At 36.1% G+C, this 26,396-nt stretch overlaps 2 protein-coding genes and 1 non-coding gene across 8 annotated transcripts; all 3 read left to right on the forward strand.

The window, feature by feature from the left end:
* The first annotated feature begins 232 nt into the window (after positions 1 to 232).
* LOC140858308 (small nucleolar RNA R71) lies at positions 233 to 336 on the forward strand. Its single transcript, XR_012141874.1, has one exon. It is a non-coding gene; the product is annotated as a small nucleolar RNA R71 (small nucleolar RNA).
* Positions 337 to 10,135: 9,799 nt separating this feature from the next.
* Positions 10,136 to 17,507, forward strand: LOC105045596 (pheophytinase, chloroplastic). The gene is made up of 6 exons (XM_010923945.4): positions 10,136 to 10,275; positions 10,689 to 11,469; positions 11,965 to 12,191; positions 12,871 to 13,062; positions 13,206 to 13,362; positions 17,068 to 17,507. Exons 2-6 carry the CDS (start codon positions 10,708 to 10,710, stop codon positions 17,308 to 17,310), a joined length of 1,581 nt encoding a protein of 526 aa, XP_010922247.1. The 5' UTR covers positions 10,136 to 10,275; positions 10,689 to 10,707; the 3' UTR covers positions 17,311 to 17,507.
* Positions 17,508 to 20,032: 2,525 nt separating this feature from the next.
* Positions 20,033 to 24,938, forward strand: LOC105045606 (uncharacterized). 6 transcript variants are annotated; one of them, XM_073258273.1, is made up of 3 exons: positions 20,033 to 21,576; positions 24,452 to 24,606; positions 24,697 to 24,938. In XM_073258273.1, exon 1 carries the CDS (start codon positions 20,033 to 20,035, stop codon positions 21,176 to 21,178), a length of 1,146 nt encoding a protein of 381 aa, XP_073114374.1. In that variant the 3' UTR covers positions 21,179 to 21,576; positions 24,452 to 24,606; positions 24,697 to 24,938. The 6 variants fall into 6 exon arrangements, with proteins under 6 accessions (XP_073114374.1, XP_073114377.1, XP_073114375.1 ...); XM_073258276.1 differs by having other exon boundaries at positions 20,033 to 21,510; XM_073258274.1 differs by lacking the exons at positions 24,452 to 24,606; positions 24,697 to 24,938 and adding exons at positions 23,084 to 23,407; positions 23,535 to 24,369.
* The last annotated feature ends 1,458 nt before the right edge of the window (positions 24,939 to 26,396 follow it).

A 26,396-nucleotide genomic window follows, 5' to 3' on the forward strand; every position in this document is an offset into this window, starting at 1 on the left:
CTCATCTACTTTACTGTGAATATCCATAACATTTCCAATCTGATAGATTATATCTCTTTTTTGTTGAGACATGGGTTGTTCTCTAGAGGTGGCAGACATATGATGCAAAGAGTTCTCACTAAGTATTTCAAAGAACTATCAAGCCTCATCCTCACTCTTTAGCATGAATGTCCCACCACACGATGCATCGATCATTTGTCAATGTTTCTTCGATAGACCATCGTAGAAACACTGAACAAGTTGTCATTTACGAATAAGGTCCCTTAACCTTTCCCATGTCTCATGAAAAAATTCACCATCCAATTGAAAAAAACTAGTGATAGCTTTTCTAATTTGATTTGTTTTTTCAATTGAAAAGTATTTCTTGAGAAACTCTCTCTGAAGATGGTCCTAAGTTGAAATGGTTATGGAATCTAGGGAGTTTAACCAATGCTTGACTTTGTCCTTAAGTGAAAAAGGGAACAGTTTCAAATTGAGGGCATCATCAGAAAAGTTTTGAATTTTTACTGTGGAGCATATCTCAAGAAATTCATCCAAGTATTTGTACGGATTCTCGTTCGTCAGTCCATAGAATGATGGTAGCATTTGAATAATGTTAAACTTGATTTCATATTGTGCCATCTCTACAGGAGGAGACTAGATACATGGCGAGTAGGTGTAAAATGAGAGAATAAAATACTCTCTCAATTATCGTGATGGGTCAGTCTTCTATTTTAGATCTATGATTTTGATTTAGTTTGTTCGAATCGTTCTTTCTAGCTCTAGATCTAATGGGTGTAAATCAGATTGTAATGATTGGTGTCCTAGCATGCATCCAAAAGATCTTATTGAGTTTTAATTTCAATATTTTTTTTTGAAAAAGAAGATAAGAAAAGAAGGAGGGGAGAGAAAAGAGTTCTAAAGAAGAGAACCAAAGGAGTTCTAAGGCTAAGAAGAGAGAGAAGAATTAATTATGTTTGATGTTTTTAGTTAACAAATAAGTGGTTCAATCAATCCTGACTATGGGTTATCCTAGATCAAGATAACTCCTAATTGTCAAGATCACCTTCAAACATTTCAAGTAGCAGACTAGCCGCTCAACTGACCTGGTAAGTGTAAGGTTGGTGGGGGTCCCCCTGTTGTTTTTCTTGGACACCAACTATGTTGGTCAGGTAAACGAATGGAATTAATTAATGAACCATCTTTCTTCAGGACGTAATCTCTGAATCACTTTTCTAGACATCAGTTAAACTGACTAACTTGAATCTGACCCAACTTTTAAGATTCCTTATCCTACCGAGCTCGAGGATTCTTAGGAATTAACGTCTAATCGATTTTAAATTAAAGGTTTAGATCAATGTAATTGCAAGATGATGGTTTGTAGACCAAAAAAGGATGATGAAATCTCTTCCTTATGTTGATTAGGGTTTTGCCCTTAAGATTTTTTATGAAAATATGCAATGCAAAAAGAAAAGGTGTCCAAACATGTTAAGTAGCTTTTAAGATTTAATTAGTTTATTTATATTAATCAAGTGTTATGTGGTGTTTTTGTATTCTTTTTATATTATGTTATCTTTAAGCAAGAAGAAATAAAAGGTAAGTTTTAAATTAGGTTAATTAGGTATGAGAAGATCTAGTAAATCTAATTAAATGAAAAGTAAATAATGCTAAGATTAAAAGGCAAGTAGATAATCTACAAATAAAGCAACAAATCAAATCTACTTTTAAGGCAATAAATTACTCTAGACTATGGAAAGCAGTAAATCACTAGGCTATAGAAAGCAAGAAATTTTTTTTTATGCATGCAAATAAAGAAATCTAGATATAAAGTAGTAAATCTACTATATGTAAAAAGCAATATGAGGCAAAAATTTTTAAAAAAAGAAGAGTAAATAAAAGGTAATTAAGTAATTTAAGTAAATTAACTAACAATAAAAGGTAAATTACTAATCAGCAAAGTAAAGTATGAAAAGCAAGGTGCAAGAGAAGGAGATAATCAATTAAAAATATAAAATAGTAAAGCATATAAGGCAGTTAAGCAATCTAAAGTAAAAAATAAAAATTTAGAAAGTAGTAAAATATTTTTTTTATTATTTTATAAATTTTTTTAAAATTTTTTTTTCAAAATAATCACGTCAAGATCTCTGACAACGATATCAAAATTTGATGCGTGTTGTAGCACACCAAATTTAATCCTACTCATTATTATGTAGATAGGGTGAGTCGGAATTGTATCCGCAGGAATCTTAATTAATTATTTCAAAAATATAAAAGAAAAGAATAATAGATTGCAAGAAACTAAGAAAGAAGCATAGAAATTATAATAAAATTACTTTTCATTAATCAGATAAAGAAATATACATAAAAAAATTACGATACAAGACAACTAAACCAATTTAATCTTCTCACTGTGCCCGATAGTGGATGTGTCTTCTTGAATCCTTCATCTTCCTCTGTACAGACAGCAGCAGGATGGCTGGAAGGCTTGGTCTAGAAACTTCAAGGAAGAAAGATAAATGGAAAAGGGTATGTAGAAGAGAAATAGATAGCGGCACTAAGATTAAGACCTCTCTTAGATTTTATGGAAAGTGTGCTAGGGTTAGGACCTCCCATAGACTTATGGAGAAAAAAGAAGGAGAAATGGGGGCAACAACTTGAAGAGAAACTTAGGTGTTGACTTCATTGAAGAAGATAGAGGCCTTGGGATTCTATTTATAGAGTGGGGAGGCTAAAATTTTATGAAAAGAGTGGTGGGAGCGTAAATAAAGATCCTTGGATCTTCATGAAGAGTGATCTTTTAATCCGAACCTTTGAGATTTAAGTCGTGTTCACACTTGGTTCCATTTATCTTCTAATCTGAACTTTTGATTAGAGAAGCTGCTTCTTGACCCTTGATCTTTAAGTCGTGTTCACACTAGAATGGGAGCTAGTTGCCTAGTTCACTCAAATCTGATCCGATTTAAGTTCAATTTGAATCGTATGAATCCAAACTCCCTATCACCTGCAAAATAGACTAAAGAGCATCAAATTTTAATAAAATAACATCAATTATTATAATATTTAGTACCTCTAGCGGCTTAAATTAAATATTCATCAATTATTCTCTCTTTTTATTCCAAAAAATTTGATCTATTAAGAAAAAAAATTCTATGCTATTGTCGATCATTGTGAAAATTAATACTACAAATAATACGTGTTTATATTATCATCAAATAATGAGATAAATTAATAATAAAATTTTATCTAAAGTAAATGGATTTCTTGATATTTAACTTTGGTGGGCAATTAGGTGTATCATTATAGCTTTCTTTTGGGCAAGTACCATAACATGCTAGTGGTTAAATCCATTTAATGATAAATCATATTACTAGTGAACTTAATAAGATATATATATATATATATATTGGGTATAAACAAACACCGTATCTTTGAATATGAAAAGCCACTCAATTCAACATACAATCCTACCTTTTCATTCATTTAAACATCGAACATAAAAGGTGCTCCTTTGGGAGCAAATCAATATTTTAATAGCTTAGATGCAATTATGATACTATTTAAAATTTTATTGGATCAATTATATTTATTTAGAATTATTCATTATAGAAAATTTGTAGTTTTAAGAGTTCTTGATCACCTTTGGGATCATACTGAAATAATCAAATCAAAAATTTTTAATTCTTTATAAACTTTACATGCAAAATAAGGCATAAATACATAATCAAAAACATGATAATAGGTCTATAATACTTTATATATATATAAACAAATTAAATAGCACATAAAAAATATGTAATATATAAATTTATAGACTTTTATATAATAAAAATATATGACAGAGATTTTATCATAATTATTAGAGGATCATTACGTAATAAATTTTATTACGGTAACTAAATAATAATGAAAAGGTCTTTATACAATCAACTTTATTATAGGAATCAAAATATAATTTTAGAAAAATCTTTATAGATTTAATTACTTTATTAGATACTAAATTGCAAAAGTCCCTTTTTAAATAAACAGGACGAATTGGGTTTCAGATTTCATATCAGAACCCATCCACTTATGATCAAAGGGGTGAAAAGCCCCTATAGCCATCGACCCCCCTCATCGATGAGTCACCAGTGGCCCACCATCCCTTCCCAACCATCGGCAGTCGGTCATAAACTCATCCTGACCACCAATTTGCCGACTATGGTGGGAGTTTTGTGTGGAGAAAAAGGGGGAATATGTAGCTCCTCCCAAAAAAATGGTCGATGGCCATCAAAAAAGTTTGAATCAGCAACCCACCGCATCTCTCCAACACCCACCATCCTTTATGTCGATGATTGGGAGGGGGAATTATCGGTTTACTGAGATCCAATAGTTCCATCTTCACCCCATTCTCTATTTTTTTTGGTTTGAATGATAGGTGCTCATCAAAGAGGGGGAATTGGAGTGATCGCCTAGTGCGATGGCTGCCAGAAGTGCCCACCACAACACACACACAATACCCCACCCACACCCCCCCCCCGGCATCCTCAAAGGAGGAGAAAGGCGATGGTGGGAGATCCACTACCATTTCTTTTTTCATTTTTCTTCTTGAATCCAAATAGAAGGCATGCGTCGGATGTCATGGGAGCCACCATCAACAAGTCCTGACAGTTGATAGAGGAAGACTAAAGGTCCGGCCATTGTGACGAGAAGAGGCCACAACAGCAGAAATTAGAGCACCATTGGCCCTTTTCTTCTTCCTTTAATTATCTTTTTTCCCTCTTATCTATTTATTTATTTATTTTAATAAATCCTTTAAAAAATAAATAAATAAATTTATAAGATAAATAATGGACATAGAATCCAGAAATGACTTCTGATCGTGATGACTCCGATCATTAGCAATCGATCATGATGGGTAGTCAGATTTATATCCATAAAATTTATATAGACATAAAAACTTCAATCTTCAAGCTAAATAACTTACATAGCTATGGTATCACAATATTAAAATTTTATGGGGCAATCAAACTGTTGCTTCTAGATTGATTTTGATGATTACAAAACAGATTGAAGGGATACAAATAATTGAAAAAGTCCTTATGCTCTTCAAGGGCAAAATCATAATTTCACTAAAATCCTGATTTGATAGTACCATTTGGTAGAACAAATGATTTGAAATCTATTGGTGAAAATTTCATTGTGTTTGGACTTATATTTTTGAAGTTATGAAGGTTTGAAGTGCATGAGTCGACTCATGAGTCAACTCATGGCACTATGAGCTGAATGGCACGCAAAAAATTTCCATGGCACACTGGATTTTTGGCTTGGCACGACCTGTGAGTCGACTCATGAGTCGACCCACAAGGCATGAGTCGACTCATGAGTCGACCTCTGCTGATTTGGGCCAAAAAATCCAGAAATCCAAGTTTCTGGTCTTTGCAACAGAAGTCGACTCATGAGTCGACTCCTGATGCATGAGTCGACTCATGAGTCGACCCCTGCGACGGGAAAAGTCAGCAATGGCTATTTTTTTGCCCATTTTAATTGCCATTTATGCTTCCTAAAAATCCTCTAACGGCTCTTTATCTGCCTAAATTGTTTTCTCTTGCTACTAATGCCATAAAATGCTTAAAATGGTGAAAGGAAATTGCAGATTAAATAGCAGATCAAAGTGCAAAGAAAAAGTGTGGAAATCGGGAGATCAAACGTGAGATCAAAAGAGAAGAGAGGATCCTAAATCTGAGATCAACGAAATATTCAAGAAGAAGAGAGAGGATCCACAATATTCAAGAGAGTTTGTGAAAAAGAAAAGCAAAAGCATTCAAAGAGAGAATCTTTCAAGTCGATTGTTTTCAACCTTGATTTAGAGATCGTTCAAAGCTTTCAAGAGATCTTCAATCAACAATCAACCTCTTCTCAAGCGTTCAACCGTTCATTCATCTTGAGAAAATCTGAAAAAGGGGTTCTTCATTTGAATAAAGCTTTTATTGTTATATTTGCTCATTTAAGGAGCTGTTATTGTATTCATCTGTGCTCTAAATATTCTTACTCTTTGTGAGTTTTTGCTCTTGTTTTTGGAGGATTTCCAAAACAAGGAAAGGTTGATCCGAACCTGAAATCGGAGTGTTTTGGGTTTGCTTGTACCCGGGAAACAAGTGTTCTAGCTTGGGATAGCTAGGGTCGGAGTTTCCGACGTCTTGTATTCTAGCTTGGGATAGCTAGTGTCGGAGTTTTCGACGTTTTGTATTCGGGTTGAATACAAAGGATAGTGGATTAAAATTCCCAAGTGGGATCTTGGGGAGTGGATGTAGGTGCAAGGTTAGCACCGAACCACTATAAATCCTTGTGTTTGTGGTGTGCTTTATTGCTTTATCTTATTTCTTTATTATATCCTTGCAATACTGCTTAGGTAATTAATATTGATTTAAAGCCATTGTTTTGTTCTTCATAAATTATCTGTTGAGCTTAAAATTTTCAGAAACCCAATTCACCCCCCCCTCTTGGGTTGCATAGCTGGGCAACACAAACTTACATGAATAACAAGTCATCGATGTTGTTCAAAATATCTCGAATCAGCCTGCCTGCAACTACAAGAAGAAAATAAGTTGGATATGTTTCTCACTACCATCGAGTAGTATCTTAATTTTTCAATTCCAACTTCGAGTATTTCTAATGAAGAGGACCTATCAAGCTCTCGAGTGAGTTGGGGATCAAATTCATTGGGGGTGTCCTTTATAACGTGCCTCATAGTATCTAAGTCAGTCATGAAGACCGAAAAATGGATGTTATTCATGATAGTTGTATAGAATTTAACTTTATCACGGTAATCGTCAAATATATCCAAATCACTTTTTAATTTTAATCAAAAATTTAAATTAATTTAAAATATATAAAATAAATCTTAATGCATGTTAGTGTGGGTCACATCCGAATAGGATTAATCGGATAAATTCCAACATAAAATCCTTGAAAAAAATAAAGTTTTATATTACATATTCCTAAATCTTTTATCGATACTCTTTCCTCCAAGTCAAGGTTTAATAGTAGAAGTGGCGTCACAGCTAATTCTAATTCGACTTCAAACATTGTTCAGCGGTGATCTTCAGATTTGAATGAGGGCTCAATCATGAGGTTGCTCAAAATTTTTTTCACCTATTTATTTCTGACGAACCTTAGCTTTAATCAAACCAAGCATTAATGTGCTGATACATCCCCCTAGTCTCTGAAAGAAATTTATGTGATTATAGTGATCTTTTAGCGACGCTCGAGTATCATGCCCTCCAATCTTTCACATACACTAGGCTCAACTTGCAATTTTCCAAGTACTAGTGTACCTCCATGGCATATGTTGCATTTTTGATTCAGTGCTAGAACAAATCGACGCCCATGATTAAGCTGCTCCAAATCAAAATTTCTGATGCATCTTAGCAGGACCTGAAATTGTGTTGTCAACAGCGGTGATCTTGGTCAGAACCCTCGAAAAGTGAAGCTCATGGGTATCGATGGCTCTTAAAATGGTAATACGCAGCCAGTGGGGCTGACCATGGTGCACTCGCTAGGGTGCATGGCTAGTCGTTGTGATAGTATAGCTCGAAGTGTCACTTCATAGATGGAGCACCATAAGGAGCACATGAGCTTCAGAGCAATGGTCGCTCGAATGGAATCGGCTGTGGTTCAGACCCTAGGGTAGGGGAGTTTATATGCAATATGAGATTGTCGAGAATGGTTTTGGAGTAGTGGTTCAGACATTATGCGAAGTTGATGAGAATTTGGATAAAGATCATAAGTTGAAGAGGATGATGGCTTTAGCTTTTAGATCCATTTGATTTCTAACATATATGTCAAGCCTCTTGGTTCAGGCTCCATCTCTCTAACTAGTATTGGTAAAAGTCATGTTCCTTGAGTGCTGCACATATAAATTAGCACAAATCGATGTTGAAGTAAAAGACTATAGTTGACAAGTGCTGCACTTTGTTTTTGCCTCTAAGAGCCAGCTTGGAAAGGGCCCATTTAGACACAACTTATGTATACCGAATAGCTGGCCCAACACGTCAACCTGGTATCTGGCTTTGGCCCGAAACTGACCATAAGGGGATGAATTGGGAGGGAGAGAAATTCTTTGTGCACCATAGGCGGTGTAGAAAATCTGATGTAGAGCGCACTGTCTTGTCTCATTGATTCACATAACCATCACTTTTTAATACATATTTAATGTCTACAGCTTTACTTTTTTGTTTAAAATTTTGAACGACGAAAATGCTCCTATTCTTTAGAAAAATTATGATATCCTATATTCACATTATGATATCCTGCATCTAGAAAGTCATATTTTTTTTTCACGGAATGTCATAATATAATGCAGGATGTCATAATATGCATATGATGTCATAATTTTTTTTCAAAAAATAAAAGTATTTTCATCGTTCAAAATTTTCAAACAAAAAAATAAAACTACAGGCATTAAATACGCATTGAGAGGTGGTTGGAAAAAAATACCTCTTCTATATTATGACATTCTGGGCTATATTATGACATCCTGGATTATATTATGACATTTTGCATGCAGAAAGTCATAATTTGATGCATAATGTCATAATATGCCATAGGATGTCATAATTTTTAGGGCCATATCATAGCATCCTACATATACGAAGTCATAATATACCATAAAATATGATAATTTTTTTAAAGAATAGGAGTATTTTTATCATGTAAAATTTTTAAACGAAAAAATGAAACTACAGACATTAAATACGTATTGAAAAGTGATGACTACATAGATCAATCACGTAAAATGATACATCAACATCGAATTTTCTGTACCACCTACAGTGCACAAAGGATTTTTCTTAAAAGGGATCCAGAGTTGGGCTTATTGAAAATTTTGATTGGGACTACAGTCAATACGTGTTGCAGTTTCTTTTTAATCAAATGCACCAATATGTATCAAATAGCCAACTCAACATGCCAACCTGGTATCTGACTTGGACACGACCTTGACCCATCGATGAATGGATTGGGATGGGTCCAAAGTCAGAAACCGGAAATTTTGGTTTGGGTCTTGATTTGAGATTTTCAGACCCAAACCAACCCAAAGCTATCTATTTACTCAATTTATTATATGCATGTATGTGGTATTAATTTTATGTATATATCATTCAATTTTAAATTCTTGGATATGAAACTTTATTCTATGATTTAATAGCATAGAAAGACTAAAATGATCACATATTAGAACACATTTGTATATTTGATTTGACTTAAGTATATCTTTTCAATTTAATTAGTTATTTTTATATGGTTAACTATAAAGCGGTTATTTTTCATGATTTAATCTTTTAGAGGAGCATGTACATTAGTATTTCATATGTAAACTTTTCAAAGTAAATAAGATTTTAAAATCTAAACTAGCATCGAATATAAGATAATGCCTAAACTAAGAACTAGTAACTTTCTCATCCTACTACCAAAGGACTTCATCACTACCAAAAAGACTATCAATTAACACCTTTGAGAAACTCCACAGTAAAGGACTCTACAGATTCTATCAAGGCTTGAAAAGAATCCACAGCAGGTTTTTTTTTTTTTTTTAATATGAGATTTGGATCAAGCCATATCATAGATGCTTTGGATATTTATGAATATAAGTCTAGTTGTGTTTGATTTTACTAGTTGTGCCAATTTAACTGACGGATCTTATAGGACTTTCGTTTCAATCATCTAAATAGGCCTAATTTTATTTATTCAGATCCAAACTTTTTAATGATCTAATGTGGACACTAGGATTCGGTTGACTATTTATTTCAAGTAACTAGCCAGACCAGTCCCATTCCAGGCCCTAGCCGACCACCCCAGCAAGGGTATCCGCATCCAGCGCCGAAGCCGAGGATGAATACAGACAAATGGGCGCGGGAAAAAAATCAGCTTGTCGCGGGCGCACGCAAGGAAATCTCCCTCCTCCCGTTGTTTCGGCCGGACGCAACGTGCACGATTAAAACTGCCCCACCTGTTCTCAGCCGCACGAACTTGATTAATACAGCAAACAGGCTCTCAGACAAATCAGAAGCCCCCTTACCAGTATACATGTGGGTCCCACTGAAACTACGTCTCTCACCTTCTCCTTCTCTCTTCGCAACGTTCCATCGTGTTTTATGTATATATTTTTTTATTCTCTTTAAATTCTCCATGTTGCTGCTCTCCTCTCAGGGGTTGCTTTTCCCTCTTTCTTTGGAAGCAAAAGGCGGAGATTTTACAAGTAGAAGAAGAAAATTAACGAATAAAACGAGTCTGATCGATCCGTCGACCTAAGACCTTGAGGTATACCTGAAACCCTCTTTAAATTTGTTCCAACCAAGCTTCAAACTGCCTAGTGGTTGTTTAGGAAAAAAGGAGTTCATATTTTTCTTTTTCTTTTTTTTTTTCTTTTTTTTTTTTTTTGAGACGACCATGTCTAAAATCCATTTTTACAACAAGTTAGTTCTTATCTTTTTCGCGTATTCTAAATTTCGAGTTAGAATCAAGCATGAATTTTATTCTTTTGGGGCTTTAGATTTGTTTGTTTTCTTTTGGGGTCAGTGGATTCATCCGACTAACTTGCCTTTTCTTTAAGTTTTAAGATCCTATTTGCTTTACATAATTCTTTGATTCCATCTGTCAATTTAATCATCTTAGTTTAATATGTGTTTTGTCCTTGTTGGTTGAAACTTGAAAGAGTAAGTTTATTCTGGCAGGGCAAGTAGCCTTCAAGAGATGGAATTGCTTTCTATTAGCTGCACTTCTGTGCCATGCCATCACTCTGCCGCTCTGAACTGGAAAGTTGTAGATAATAGCCTTAGTTTGAAGAATTCCAAGCTCTTTCCCCATAGAAAAACTGGAATTTTCTGTCTTGCAACCAAACCCCCTTGGGATTTAGGGAGTTCTCACACGGACAGTAATAAGGTTGAGAATCTCTATCAGAAAGAAGGGACTAGATTGTTAAGTCTGCTCGAAGGCCTCCGGAATTGTGCCATTGCTGAGAACACAACTGAAAATTATAATTATTATGTGACAGACGGAAAAGTTGGTCTGAGGGATATTCCCAGGAAGGTCGATGATGTCGAGAAGGTTTTAATTCCGAGTTTACCGGATGAGTCTGGGGGCAATCCTGGTTCTCCGATCACTAGTTGTTTTTGGGAATGGAAGCCAAAATTGTCTGTGCATTATGAGAAGGCTGGGTTGGAGAATGTTAATGCGCCAAACGTGCTCTTTCTTCCAGGTTTTGGGGTTGGGTCTTTTCACTATGAGAAGCAGTTGAGAGATCTGGGCCGTGATTATAGAGTGTGGGCATTGGATTTCCTAGGACAAGGTCTGTCATTGCCAATTGAAGATCCAGCTCCTTCTGACAAGCCAAGAGAGAATTCTGAAGAGGGGGATGAGGTGTGGGGTTTTGGAGAGGTTTCCGAGCCTTGGGCACAGAACCTAGTCTACTCTGTTGATCTTTGGCAAGACCAAGTTAAACATTTCATTGAACAGGTATACTTGCTAGACTCATTATTTATTCAGGTTACAATTTTTTTATTTTAGTTAGATCAAACTGTGTTTTGGGGGTCTTTAGTTAAAATGGCTCTTAGCTAGATTGTACCAATGATGATCTTTAACTTCTCTCAATAAATATATCAGGACTTGTTACTTAACTTGCTAACTCTCATTGCTCCTCTAATAACCAGCTAATATAAGAGCATTCAGGAACTTTTTTTTAACATCTGTTTAACCTTTTATATCTTCATGTCTGCAAATACTGAATTTGCAAAGTAACGAATTTTGTCATCAGGAAAGCTATACACTGTACCACTGAACTCATTTTCTTTGGTTTATATGCCTAGTTAGTGGAGTTGCATACTGATATTACACATTCTGTAATAACAGGAACTTGAATCCACTGATTACTTATTCTGTAACAGTCACATATGTAGCTAATTGACTTCATAATTGAAATCAAGCTTTATATATTGGCATATCATTTTACAGGTTATTGGTGAACCAGTTTATGTTGTTGGCAACTCTCTAGGAGGCTTTGTTGCTACATACTTTGCAGCATACAACCCAGAGCTAGTAAAAGGAGTTACATTGCTCAATGCGACACCATTTTGGGGATTCCTCCCTAACCCCACTAGATCACCTAGACTGTCCAGATTGTTTCCATGGGCTGGGACATTTCCTCTACCTTCAAGTGTGAGAAAGCTCACTGAGTTCGTGTAGGTATTAGTAACTTACTATGACCTTTTAGTCATTTTAACTGCAAATAGTTGCAAGTTTCTGTTTTTTTCTGCATATGTATGTATCTATATTGGTTGATTTATCCACAGATGGTTGTTGTCAGTTCTTTATTAGAATAATTTTCTAATGAAGTATATTACATTTTTTTTTTCAACAATGTATTTACTCTCTGGGTTCTCTAATGACTCATGTTTGACCAGGGATTTTTTTTTTCCTGCCTGACTTGCTTAAGAAACAATTCTGGGAAATGGTCTCAATCATTTGCAGTATGAATTAAGTTGGTCAGGTCAATTAGAGGAACCATTCGATGTAGTCCATCTATCTGGATCCCATGTGGGTCATCTCGACAAGATTCCTGATTCCATAGATAGCTTAATAATCAGATCCATATCCAACCATTGGATCGCTACACCAGTTTGGGTCAATTAGTGTCTATATTAGTTTGGACCCTGGTGGAAACCCAATTATTTTGCAATTTTTGCAATCTTACAAATTTTATTAGTGTCAGTTTAGGATAAAAGCAAAAATCATTTTCTATGCTGAGATTTGATGTTTTCTAATTATCAAGTCATATAATTGAAGATCTTATAAGTTTAAAAATCCATTATTTTTATATTTTAATAAGAATGAGGTGAGATGGTCTTTTCTATGATTTAGATGGCAGAAGATAAGCGACCCCAGCAGCATACTGGAGCTAATAAAGCAAGTTTATGTTGACCCTTCTACAAAGGTTGACAAAGTCTTCTCTCGCATCATTGAAACAACACAACATCCTGCAGCAGCTGCATCGTTTGCCTCAATAATGTTCGCTCCCAAGGGACAGCTATCCTTCCAGGAGGCCTTGTCGAGGTATCAGTGGAACCAAACTATTAGATGCAAATCGAAATCTTCCATGCCCCATGCAGAAGAATTGTTCAAAGCTTGTAACATTTATGCCCTTAACATACACAACTTTCTTACTGTTTTTTCTCTAATTTTTCTTCTGGATGTAGGTGCCAAATGCAGGACATTCCCATCTGTCTCATGTATGGCAAAGAAGATCCCTGGGTTAGGCCTGTTTGGGGCCTTAAAGTGAAAAAACAATTGCCAGAAGTACCATATTATGAGATTAGCCCAGCAGGTCACTGCCCCCATGATGAGGTTCCTGAGGTATGTACCATATATCATTTTTGGTTTCAGATCTAGCACTTTTTAATTTGGTTTGACTGCACAGAAATTTGTAATTTGACTGATTATCTTGCTAATTTGCAATGTTTCTTGAGTGACAAATGATAAAGGTAAGTCCAAAAAACTACCTTTTACCTTCAAAGTAGCATTGCTAAACCTGCAACATTTTCTAGATCCAGCTAAATACATGTTACGGTAATAGCCCATAGCTAGCCACTATTTAACATTTCAAATCAACTAATCTAGCTAGAATTATTGGAAACCCCACTAAATCAAAATTCAACTGAAGGAAGCATGATGTTTAGAAAGATTTCATGATTCATTTTTTTACAAGTTTAGGAACATTGCAGTAGCAAATCAGCCCCAATTATACTGTTCTATCTGGATATCTGGTTTAAATAGTTTTGGTAATGAATAAAAACATTATTTGGTGTAACCTAACTGTAATTTATTTGACTGAAAAAGTGATCTGCTATGCCCTGTAAGAAGATTTTTTTTTGTTTTTAGCTGGTAGTCAAACTGAGCACAAGAACCGAATTCCTGAAAGAATTTCCTAGGATATTATTGTTTTAGTACTATAACAACATGCACTAATCTTTTAGTGATTTCCAAATAGATTTTGATTATGATTTTTGTGATTTGCAATGTGATTTTGTTGTTGGCATAAGTGACAACATGATTTGAACCATTATAAAATCTCATTTCCCTTTCTATAGCTTCCAACGTTGCTACATATTCGCTGATGTTGGAGAGATCAATGTGTTGGTATATAATATCGGTGGCAGTTAAAACTACTGTTGCTCATTGGGCGAAAGTCCAGTTTCATCCTTGGTGTTCTTTTTGTTGCCATAACATCTTACTCTTCTGAAGCAGTAGGGAATTAAGGAACATGCAAGAAAGAAGTACAGAATAGAGAAAGTTCAAAGAAAAAAACATATGAGAAAAGAGAGATTACATAAAATCGATTACAACAAATTAGATAATCTATGATATTGACAGTTCGTCTGGATAGTAGTTACATTGTCAACAATTCAAATACAGAAGTTGTTGATTGAGACTGGAAATCTACTTTAGGACTACTGTTATATATGAAAGCCTACGTAACATTCCATTCATGTATGTAAAAAATCATAAGTTTTCATTTTCAATGGTATCTTATGATGAGCAATCTTTTAGACTCATAAATACATGCATCTGGCACTCCATTGATCTGAAACAAATCCTCTTAATGTACAAGATCACATTCATCAAGATTAGAAAGACAAGCTAAATTTTCTAGGCTCTTGTCTGTAGCATGTAGCCAAATCATGTCCGGTAGACCTATAATCTGATAGACACCAGGAAAATTCTACATTGAGCTCCTTGTCAGGAAAATAACTTGTCTTCCATGTTAATGGTAACTTAAGCTCTTCTTCATCTTGGGATTGGTCCAATAATTTCTGTCAGATGTAATTGGAAAATTCATGCTAAGCCTGATTTATTTGAATCCTACTCATTGTTACAACCTTTTACAACACTGATCTGATTTTTATTCTGTTACAATGAGGAAATTGAATACTAGTTCTATTGTCATGTGTCATACATTGATCACAAAGGCATGGTCCTCCCAAAATGTTGTGACTATGCAACCACTTGACAATGCATGCTTGCTATTTTTCATTTTCATTTTTCATTTAGCCTGCTAGTTAACAGAGCCAGTATCAATGCCCCACAGTGCTGGGAGATGCAATTTTCCCTCATACCTCTATTATCATGGCATATGCATGTCTTCATCTGCTAGTATCTTTTGTCTTGAATATTTTTTGACACCCATTTGCATATCTTGAAAATTGTTGCTTGATATACCTGTGAGAGGAAAACATCAAGTTAGGCTGAGGTCCGTCTTTATGATTTCCTTTTTTTTTTTTTTTTTTTTTTTTTTGTAGAAGTGTTGTTGTTGGTGGGGGTGGGGGTGGAGATGATTTCTGCAATTCTTTTTTGATAGGTAATGAAAGATGAAAATACTCTGTATATCACCACACGTGCTTCTGATGTCCCCCTTTCTTATGCAACAATGTTTTTTGGTCGCAATCATAAAAGAACAACATAAGAGGGAGAATTTATTGAAAATGCTGGAAGATGTTTGTTATGCAAACTCATCTGTCACAAAGTTCAACAATCTTCTCCTACACTGCTGCTAATGTTCAGAAGCTTGGATCAATATTTCCAAAATTTAGCGAACTTCAATTTGAAGGTTAGATAAAAAACAGTTAGAATCCAGGGTAGGACCTTTTCTTTTTGTGTGTGAGAGAGAGCAAGAGGATTAGTTTGCTGCCACTCAAATAACAGGAAATGTGAAGGGCATGCAAAGGAAGGAAGGTTTGGTGACGTTTGTTCAAAGCATTCTTTCAAAAAGCACATCCTTTATCTAGGTTTGGTGAGGCTGTTTGTTGCACTTTTGTTGCACTGTGCACATCCTATATCAGACTGGTCCATGATAACTATGGGGAGTCGATTATAGACAGGCTGTCAGCTTGTTCATGAGAAGCAAAGAAATAAAACAATCACCAACTCTCATAACTGTAGTATGGTTGGGCTTTATTCTTGAAAATTTGTTGGTATTGCTAATGAAATCATTGGATAAACCTGACAAGCACATTCAAGCTGCATTGCTGGGCATATCTAACGGTTACATGAGAGTTCTTATCGAAAAACGTCCACAATTATTGCCTACCAATTAACTTAGCAGTGTACTCTAGCTCTTCCATCAGATAGGGCCTTAAAAATGGATATTGACTGAGGCTGCTAGGTGGTAGGGTATTATTTACTGCAGGAGACTCCTACGCTGCACATACCAACATATGCATACTCAGTAAATTGAACGATCACAGCATTGCAGTTCTCATGATGAAGTCATTGTTATGTGGATTGAAAATGGTTTGCATATTTTGTCTAAAGATTGGTAAGCAAATGTGTTCTTACCACGGCATTGTAATGCTCCCATTTAACAAAAAATATAGTTGTTGAAGATTCATAATACATATTTTAGGAACATGACTTGTAGGAAGTAACAGCTTGAGCACTAAAAGTTCGCTTGCACAAAGCGCATTTCTAACAAATTAGTATATGAAGGCGCTCCACAAATAAAGTGCAAGGATAACCATGAAGGCTAAGTTGTATCATATAAGATTTGTGGTTCTACCCTCTAGGATATTAGACTTCTATGACATTTTTAGGTTGTCTGACCTCAGCCCCTAACTGACCTGTATCACCTTGTACCAACCCTGTACTGGTCAGTATTACTTGGTAACTTTTTCTTTTTTTCTTTTCCTTATTTGAACTGGCAGGTGCTGAGCTGTGCCCTCCATATTGTGTGTGTTGTACAATCTGATGACTTGTGTATGTAGTTTGATTTTTAGTCCTTGTCCTCACTACATAAACTTTACTTTGAGCGCCACTCTCTCTAAATGAAATTGCTGCCTTCTATTTATTCACATCCAGTTCTCTAAATGCTAGAATATCTGCTGCTTCTTAATGCCAGGTTCTGCCAAATGAGCTGAAAGTGCTTATCTACCCTGGCATTTTTGCATTTTTGCAATAACATAGTCTCAATTCACTCTAGTATTTATTTGATACTTTATAAACTTGAATGTCTAATTCGTGTGAAAGAAGATGGAACAAGGAGGATGATTCTTTTGTGTCAAACAGGTTGTAAACTTTTTATTGCGTGGATGGATTAAGAACCTCGAATCCCAAGGCTCTATTGCATTGCCTCTTCTTGAAGAACCTGATTATGTTCAAGATGGTATCTCTAGAGAACTGGAGTATGTCAGAGAAGGATCACGACGATCAGTTCAAGTACGGTTTTTTGGATCAAAATTTTCTGTTTGGAACCTGATAGGCTCTTTTCTGAAGTCCAGTGTTGCAAATTTTCAAGTCAATTCCAGATAGAGCAGCTCATCATGCGCCTTAAGCCACTGAAAGTTTTCTTCCTGTTTGTGTATTATTTATTCTTGATGAAACAAAATTAATAGAGTGCCTTATATGCCTAAAATTATGGGCATGACATCAAGAAATTGTTTTCTCACTGCAGTTCTCACCTGCTGCATGGATAGATATACACATAACCAGTAACACATTCTGCTTGCTATGCATGTTTTATCAGCTTTCCATATTCTAGGAGTTGCTGAGAAAAAAATTCTGCGGTAAAACTTGAATCGAATAATTTTTAGAAACCTACTATTATTAATCTTGAATAATGCTTGATTTGGTTGATAAACCAATGCAATCAGTGAATGGAGCGTTCATAAGACATGTTCCTTGGATTTTTAGGACACCAGTAGAGCACACCAAACGGTGATGGTGAAACCATCGTCTTGCGAAGCAGATACTTAGATCATGACAGCCAAGTTGCATGTAGAGCCATGCCCCGCTGAGAAGTTATGGTGTTCACGAGTTCCTATTGAGTTACACGACTGTGATCCAAAAACTAGCTTTTTGGCATTGGCTTTATGAATTCCTCGGCGCCTTACCTACTGTTTGAAGATCTTAAGATTTACATGTTTTATGTTAGTGAGATGTCTACCCTTGAAACCCAACTGATAGGTTTTGGATGCACGAGAACGGACAATGGGCACAAGGAATTATAAAATCATATTTAATGGTGAATTGTGTTCTATCAAAGAATAACATCCCTGCATCTAGAGTGCCATTATATGTTAACAGCAGCCATGGCTATTTTTGCTATAAATAATCCTAGTATATTATAATACATGCTTGTGCAACACAATGCAACGAATTTAGAAAATTTTTTTAAAAAAAGGTATACTTGTTGCTGCATGTCTTTAGCATTTCTTATTTATATGAATGGGTCTCTCTTTTTTTTAAATATAAATACATGTATGTCACACATGCCACACTCCAATTGTCCTAATTGGAAGGGTGAGAAAGGCTTGAGAGAAGACCTTCTCGAATATAGAGTGTGGAGGACACGGTTTTTTTTCGTACATTGTTTGATATTGAATTTATATTTATAAAATAAATAAGAGAGAAGATAAAATTTTCACCCAACAAATTATATTGTTCCTAAATTTACTTATGATAAGATCTACATGCTGATATGTTTCAAAATATATATATATATATATATATATATATATATATATATATATATATATATATTTTATACATATCGAGAATCACACAATTCTGATGTGAGTGCAATTTATAATATCAGATTACAAAAAATCTCACAAAGTCAGCAGGCATGTCTCACTCCAATGCCAGGTTTCATTCGGATGTGCTCCGTAACATAAAATGTGATTCAATCTACCGCACTATTCGTCTTCCGAAAAATATATCGATCGGACGCTACAATAGAATCACAACGGCTAGTCCAAATGTTATGGAGAAACAGATGGACCTTCAATTGTTTCTTGTTGTCCTGAATCCAGTCGATAACGATGATAGAACCTCCTTTTATAAAAATCTTTTCCGTCCACAGCTTCTGCCTGGCACAAATAATGCTCGTCTAGGTGGCACGAAGTTTAGCTCCCATGACAGAAGGCTCAAAAAGATTTGAATCCCCACCGCCAATAATCTAATATCTAAACTTCAAATAATAAAGTCCGCACCATCCTCACTATCTCAGATACTGTCGTCAAAATTGATCTTGACAAATTTTAAAGAGAGAGCTCCCAAAGAATGAAACTAATCCCCCAAGTCACTGCAGGATCAACATGGAAGTCATAGGAATTGGAAGCATAAAAGAATAGACTAAAGCTGGCAAAATATGACTCGATCCGTCAACCCAATCCGTATTCGACCCCCCATAAACAGATTTGGATTTACGCTAAACGAGTTCAGATCATAAACGAATCGACCTGTTTAACCCGTTTAATAATTAGATCGGATATAAGTTTTAGATATCTGATCCGTTTAATCGGTTTAACCCATTTAACATTTAGATTGAGTTGAGTTAGATAACTCATTTAACCTGTTTAACTTATTTATGACCCATTTAACTCGACTTATTTAATTTATTTAATCAATTTAAGACTCGTTTAACCTGTTTAACATATTTCTGACCCATTTAACTTGACCCGTTTAACCCGTTTAATCCGTTTAACCTAATTTGATCTATTTAATAAATGGATTAAATGTATCTAGTGGGGTTATCTATTTAATAAATAGATCGGATTTAAATTTAAATTTTTGATCTGTTTAATAAATAGATCAAATTTGGATTGATCATTTTTTGACTCGATCCGTTTATGATCCGACCTATTTATGACCGACCCAACTCATTTACCACCTTAGAATAGACCATCAGCAACGAAACGATCATACTTCGCAGCCAAATAGACAGCTCCCTCCAACACTAGGTGTACAAGCACCACTCCATGGGTGTTCCATGGATCATGATGATACGTAAATCACGACTTTTTGGGTTGAGTTCGGCTGGACCACATTATGCAATCATCTAATATGTTTGACTAAGTTCTAAGGTTGTTAGCGGGTTAAAATGGCTCCACTTCAGACCCGACCCAACCCAACCCTCGTTACCAAATTAAAAACAAAGCCACCCCATTTGCGTAACCTTCCCACTTCGCGCTTAGAATCCCCAAAACACCCTTCTTCTTCTCACTCCCCCTCTATGCCTCTCGATTCTCCAATGTCTTCTCTCTTCTTCAAACGAATCCTCTCCTTCCATTACTCCCCTCCAACCCTATTCTCCAGAAGATCTCTCTCCACCGACCATCCCCCTTCCCCCTCCTCCTTCACCGTCCAATTCCTCGTCTCCTCCTGCGGCCTCTCCTTACCCTCCGCCCTCTCCGCCGCCCGCCGCCTCCGCCTCGATTCCTCCTCCGCCCCCAACTCCCTCGCCGTCCTCTCCCTCCTCCGCTCTCACGGCCTCTCCCCCTCCCACATCGCTCGCATCGTCTCCGTCCGCCCCTCTCTCCTCCGCTCCCGCCCCGACCGCACCCTCTCTCCCAAGCTCTCCTTCCTCTCCTCTTCCCTCCCCCCCTCCCATCTCTCCCTCCTCCTCTCCTTCTCCCCCTCCGTCCTCGCATGCAGCCTCGAATCCCACATCATCCCCGCCTTCTCCCTCCTCCGCCTCTTCCTCCCCTCCCCCGACTCCCTCCTCCTCGCCGTCCGCCGCTCCCCCCGCCTCCTCTCCTCCAACTTCCCCTCCACCGTCGCCCCCAACGTCCACCTCCTCCTCTCCCGCGGCGTCCCCGCTCCCCACATCTCCACCCTCTTCACCGCTCATGCCCGCGTCCTCACCCTCCCTCCCGCCCGCTTCGCCACCGCCGTCGACGCAGCCGCCCGCTTCGGCCTCCACCCCGAGACCGCCATGTTCATCCACGCCGTCCGTGCGCTCAATGCCATGCGGCATTCCACCTGGGACGCCCGCCTCACCTTCCTCCGCCGCAGCCTCGCCTGGTCCGACGAGGAGATCGCCATCGCGTTCCGCCGCGCCCCGCTGTTCGTGCTCGTGTCGCAGGAGAAGATGAGGAAGATGGTGCGGTTCTTCGTGAAGGAGGTCGGCTTGACATCCAAGGATCTCGCCCGGCAGCCGAAGCTGCTGATGTATGGACTGGAGAAGAGGCTCTTACCGAGGTTCAGGGTATATCGTCTGCTGGAATCCAAGGGGCTGCTTAAGAAAGATGAGAATAGTAAGAAGAATAAGTTGAGGCCGTGGTTGTTTGCTTGTAATGAGAACGAGTTCTTGGAGAGGTATGTGGTTAGATACAGCAGAGAGGCTCCCGAAGTGAGGGATGTATACCGCAGCAAGGTCGGAGTTGAGGAATCGTAGATGAAAACTTCTTGGAAAAATGTCGAACATCTTGGATTGATTAAGAAGACTCTGGAAGTAAAGCTCCGAAGCAGCTGGCTCGTGCAACTTTTTTGTTCATCAGGGTTCTTCTATTTTTGTCTTTGGATTGGTTATTGGAAGATTCTTCAGGAATCCCAAATGATCATTCTGAGAAGATAAAAAAAAGGGTGCATTGAAGAAAAATTTCTATCAGAAGAAAAGAAGAGTTGTTTTTGTTTTGCTCGATTCACGGAGGAGGTTCATTGGGACATGTGAGCTCTAATTTAGAAAGAAAAGGGGAACAATTGCTAGCCTCTAACTGGAGCCATATGGTATGTTATTGTTTCGAGATGTTGAATGTTATGATGTCAAAAACCTGATTTCATTCTTCAATGCAGGTTTGTGTTTCTCATGCTGTTTCAGTAGGAGCTTCTCAATAACTCTTCTTCTCTAACTTTAATCATTCTTATTTATTGTCTTATATCCTGGACATTCTTTCTTTTTATGCACTGAATTTCTTTGAAGTACGATGTACTTTGATAATTTGTAATTCATTTCATGCTTCTTTTGTGAATGAATGCGCTGCTGAATTTTCTTCATAAGATAATGATTGAGTTATGGGATATGAGAACTAAAACTTTCATTGACTCAATATTCTTTCAACATGGTCAAAAAAACATGCAAAAAAGGAGGAAAGATATATGTTAAGCATAAATTGGAGAGTCCTTATGTATCATTGTGAAAATTGAGCCCTGTATATTCATATTGAATTTTATGATCCTCCAAGAACAAGTCTAGAACTGATTTCAAAAACTTTGTTCAAGCAGTTATTTGTAGAGGCTAGACTGGATCTGTAAAATGATTCATGAAGAAGATCTGACGACTAAGCTAATATAGTTCAGGCCTAATAAACTTACCAACCCTTTTTCTACTAAACTTGGTCCAACTATTTATTGATAATTTGACTTGTAATATTATGTAGCTGACCATTATTAAGAGCAGCAAACATGTCGAATATGTTGACAACTAAGCTAAAAATTCAGGCCTAATAAACTTACCAACCCTTTTTCTGCTAAAGTTGGTCCGACTATTTATTGATAATTTGACTTTTAATATTATGTAGTTGACCATTATTTAGAGCAGCAAATATGTCTAATATGTTGCTCAATTGTAGTTCCTATTAATCAAGATTGGTCCATGCCATTGAATTCTTCCGAATAAGATACTTCCTACACAGGAAGAAGTATATTTGCAAATGATCAAAAGTAATAACAATTTGCATATTTACTATCCAATTTTCGTTCCACCAACTCTTTCTGTCAAAACCATTTCTGGAGTGTTAGAAATCGGAACTTCTGTCCACATCATAAAGGACTTTCTGAAGGTCATTTTTACGGGAAAATTAACTTGTGACTGTTTGTGGGAAGCATCGGTATACTTTCATGCAGTCAGTAATATGCATATTAAGCAACTAGAATTTATAAAAAGTGTGGGAAGACTTCATCCAACTTCTTTGTCAATCTCATTAATAGTACTCGCATCTTTATTTTGATACACTTGATCGAGTGTATTGATAGCCTTTCTTTTTGTATTTCTTTATCCACCTTTCTTAATTATGGTTATAAATATGTGAGCATGATGGTGACACTGTGGAAGGAGTGCACAAAATACAGAAAAGAAGACATAACAATGGTATAGCCATTGTGTACATGGAATATAAAAAATTCAAAGCTTTCCATTTAGTTTTTCAGAGTTGAACAATCTCAGTCATAACTGCCACAACCACTGAAAATAGAAAAAGTATCACAAGAACTTAAAAATTCACGTCTATTCTTCAACTTCTTCATAAAACACACATATCTTACAAATGGTTCCAGCTCCAATTTTTGGTTATTGCTTATGTAGGGTGTGATTGGTTGAGGATAGGAAGACTTTTCCAGCTGGAAGATTTGGGACAATAATAAAATACAAGAGGAGTTTTCATTTATTGGGAAGGGCTTTCAAGATAGGGAGCCTGTGCTTACAATTTAAATGGTATTCCTGCCATCGAGGTTTAACTCAAGTCCAATGCTGATGCATCATTAAATAGTCTCCGGTGGAGTATGAATGACCTACCAGCAACAGTGCGAACTACTGGTAAGAGATTTGAATCAGCTGGGAAGCCTTGATGAGGGCCAAATAACTGGACATAAAAGGGATTACAAGTATGCAACTGAATCAGGCTTGGAGGTTGTCATTTTCTTATCCATCTTATAGATGTAGAGGACATTGCCATATTTGGTCTTGCGCTTATAATTTCTGAGAGACTGCTTCATTAAGGATGGCATAATAGTTACAAGTCCCTTGAATTTGCCAGGGAGTCATGGCAGGCATGTTTTGAGATGCCTATGCAATTAGCTCAAAGTTTAACGAGGATGCAAAACTTTGATGTCAGGCTGCCAAACCAACCTACTCATCTGAACCAATCAAGATCAGAACATCATTAACCAGTAACCCATGATACCTGAGGCATATTTAGCTGATGGATGACTCACAAAATATGTAAGTAATTGGATATTGGTGATTGCTTAGGTCGATCATTTTTTATTTGGTTTTGCTAATGACAGATAATGAAAATTTAGAATTTGTTAATTTGTCAATTATTTGGATTTTGGATGGAGCCATTACTTTTTTTCTTTTTTGTGATAAGAGATGGAGTCATTACTTGGTTGACTGTGTTGTTTGCAGCGTTGTACATCTTCTGATCATCATCACCACTAATCATGTGTTCAGAGAAATTTTTCTTGAGTAGTCCCAGAATTGTGCATTGTGTCATGTTGAGAAGTAACATGCACACATTCAAGCCACTTTGTACTACCTATGTTTCTTATAAAATGTCTTTAGATGTCACTATTTGGCATATGGTTGCAACTAACTTGTGGGCATTTGGTTGTTGTTTTATAAACCACGACTTTCTTCTCCTCCTTGTTGTGAGCTATAAGTTGTCTTTTGGATAAGGTCATGTTGTGAGTACAATTATATTTAACCAATTGAGTAATTCTCAACGGAATGGGATATGGAAGCAGGACGGTTGGAGAACACTGCCCCAGAGCTTCTTTTTTTTAACTGGCAGTAATTTTTTTTTAAAAAAAAAATTGATAAGTATTATCAGCAGCTAGCAGCAAGAAGAGCATTGCTGTAATGATAGTTGAGCTATGATTTTAATTTCTTTTTGGTTAAAAATGAGCTTTTCTCTTCAAATTATTGTAACAATCTCACCTCTGTCACTTTCAGAAAATTTCTGTATACCAAAGCAATTTGCAGACTACCTGGAGTTGCTAGGAAATTTGCCTCTTAAAAATATGGAAATCATGCATGTGGTGCTTCTCATGTCATCCATACCTCTGCCTGTCATAGATGCAACATTGATAATACTAAATATTTTCAAGGTAACAATGATATGAAAAGTTAATTATCCAAATCTTCATATCATTCTGCTGAAATTTAAGAATTTACAGATTTCAAATGACCCTTCACAGGTACGTTATACAGGTGAATGTCAATGATGGATAGGGAAAAGCTAAATCTACCGGGCGATATATATGCTGTCTCCCTGTATATACTGATAGATAAAAGGCCCTACAATGTCCATCTCAGCATTGGATTAGATTTGTTGCCAGCAGGGGGATGTTGAGCCCCATGAACTCTCCATGGTAGCTAACTAAGTGAAACCGCCCCTTGTAGCGTATGGCATACTGATAGATAAGCTTATAAAGACAGATTCTGCCCAAATTTGTCCGGCCTTCATCAACCTAATCATTAATCTAGCCATCATTATCTAATTCGCTAACAATATATGCAAAGTGTAAATTAGTTCAAGCCAAATCAATTGACGAGTTTTACTTTAACACGAAAAGATAACCAAATAAAAAGTTTATCTGAAAGATATCAAAACTAAGCTATTAGGTGTATAAGCTTTTGCCTTCCAACTATATTCCAACAATTTTTCATATTATTCATTATTTTGTATTGGTTTAATTACTTTAAAAGCCTCAAGGTGTTGTTTGTTAAGGGTTGATATTTTACATCACCTCAGTGATGTGAGTTAGGTGATGTGATCATTTTATTTTATATTATAAAATTTCATCCAATAATAAAAGATCCAGTGATAGATTTGGTGATAGCATTACTGCACAATACAGTGATGCTATCACCTGTGCAATGATGCTATCACCACACATACTTCAGGTGATAGTGCATCATCGGGTACTGGTGATGTGTTGAAATTATTTTGGAACAAAAATATTTCTAATTAGAAAATTGGAAAGAAAATAAAATTTTTTTTCATCTTTTCTATAAGTACTTATCTACTAGATGTGTTTTTTATTTTTATTGACAGATTTAGTTAAATGATATGAATATCTTTTATTTATTTATTAGATATTTATTTTATTTCTATAGGTAGATATGGTTAATTAGCATGAATGGATCATGCTAAATCCTTCATGCTTTTCTTTTTTTCAAGTTATTTTGATGGGCTAAATCATTCCTAATGGGCAATCCTGATATTGATGGTCAAAATTGGTTGAACCTAGTCAAGCCTGATTATATATAATATTATCGTAATATCATTTTAATAGGTTCATCAAAATAAATATCTATAATAATAAATAAATAAATATTATTATTATTACTACTGCTACATATTTTTGTGAGGAGTTATAAATGAAGAATGTTTAATCAAATTGTAGAGTGATTATTATGTACTAATGTATAACGCTATTTATGATATTTTATATATTATCACTATCACTATTTGGTGATATACCAAATACAGTGAAGTTTTATTTTTAGTAATATACCAAACACAGTTATTACATATCACCTCAGTATTTGCACATCATCTCAGTGTTCATATCACCCCAGTGATCATATCATCCCAGTGATTACATCATCGGTGATATACCAAATAGCACCCAAGCTTTTTGGGGGTTTCATTGTTATCCAGAATTTCGATTCATTATAATTAGATCATCAAATTTTTAGAATATTGCAATTTTTTCTTAGTTGCTACTTCCATCCAGCGGCCGTAATAGAAATGGTCATGTGCTGTCATGTGATATGTAGTGATATATATATATATATATGTAGTGGAAGCTGATATGGCATATAGGTTTTTTGTAAATTTTTTCTTCCTCCTTTTTTTTCTTATAGCTAAGGTTTTTACTTTTCACTTCAT

The sequence above is a fragment of the Elaeis guineensis genome, chromosome 5 (genome assembly GCF_000442705.2).
Source record: "Elaeis guineensis isolate ETL-2024a chromosome 5, EG11, whole genome shotgun sequence".
NCBI classification, from domain to species: domain Eukaryota; kingdom Viridiplantae; phylum Streptophyta; class Magnoliopsida; order Arecales; family Arecaceae; genus Elaeis; species Elaeis guineensis.

What these genes read in the sequence shown, in the direction of transcription:
- LOC105045606 (XM_073258273.1), top strand. Translation starts at nt 20,033, where the DNA reads ATGTCTTCTCTCTTCTTCAAACGAATCCTCTCCTTCCATTACTCCCCT.
- LOC105045596 (XM_010923945.4), top strand. Translation starts at nt 10,708, where the DNA reads ATGGAATTGCTTTCTATTAGCTGCACTTCTGTGCCATGCCATCACTCT. An exon ending in TTCCAGGAGGCCTTGTCGAG is followed by an intron (nt 13,063 to 13,205) that starts GTATCAGTGGAA and finishes TTCTGGATGTAG; the next exon opens with GTGCCAAATGCAGGACATTC. An exon ending in CCCATGATGAGGTTCCTGAG is followed by an intron (nt 13,363 to 17,067) that starts GTATGTACCATA and finishes TGTGTCAAACAG; the next exon opens with GTTGTAAACTTTTTATTGCG.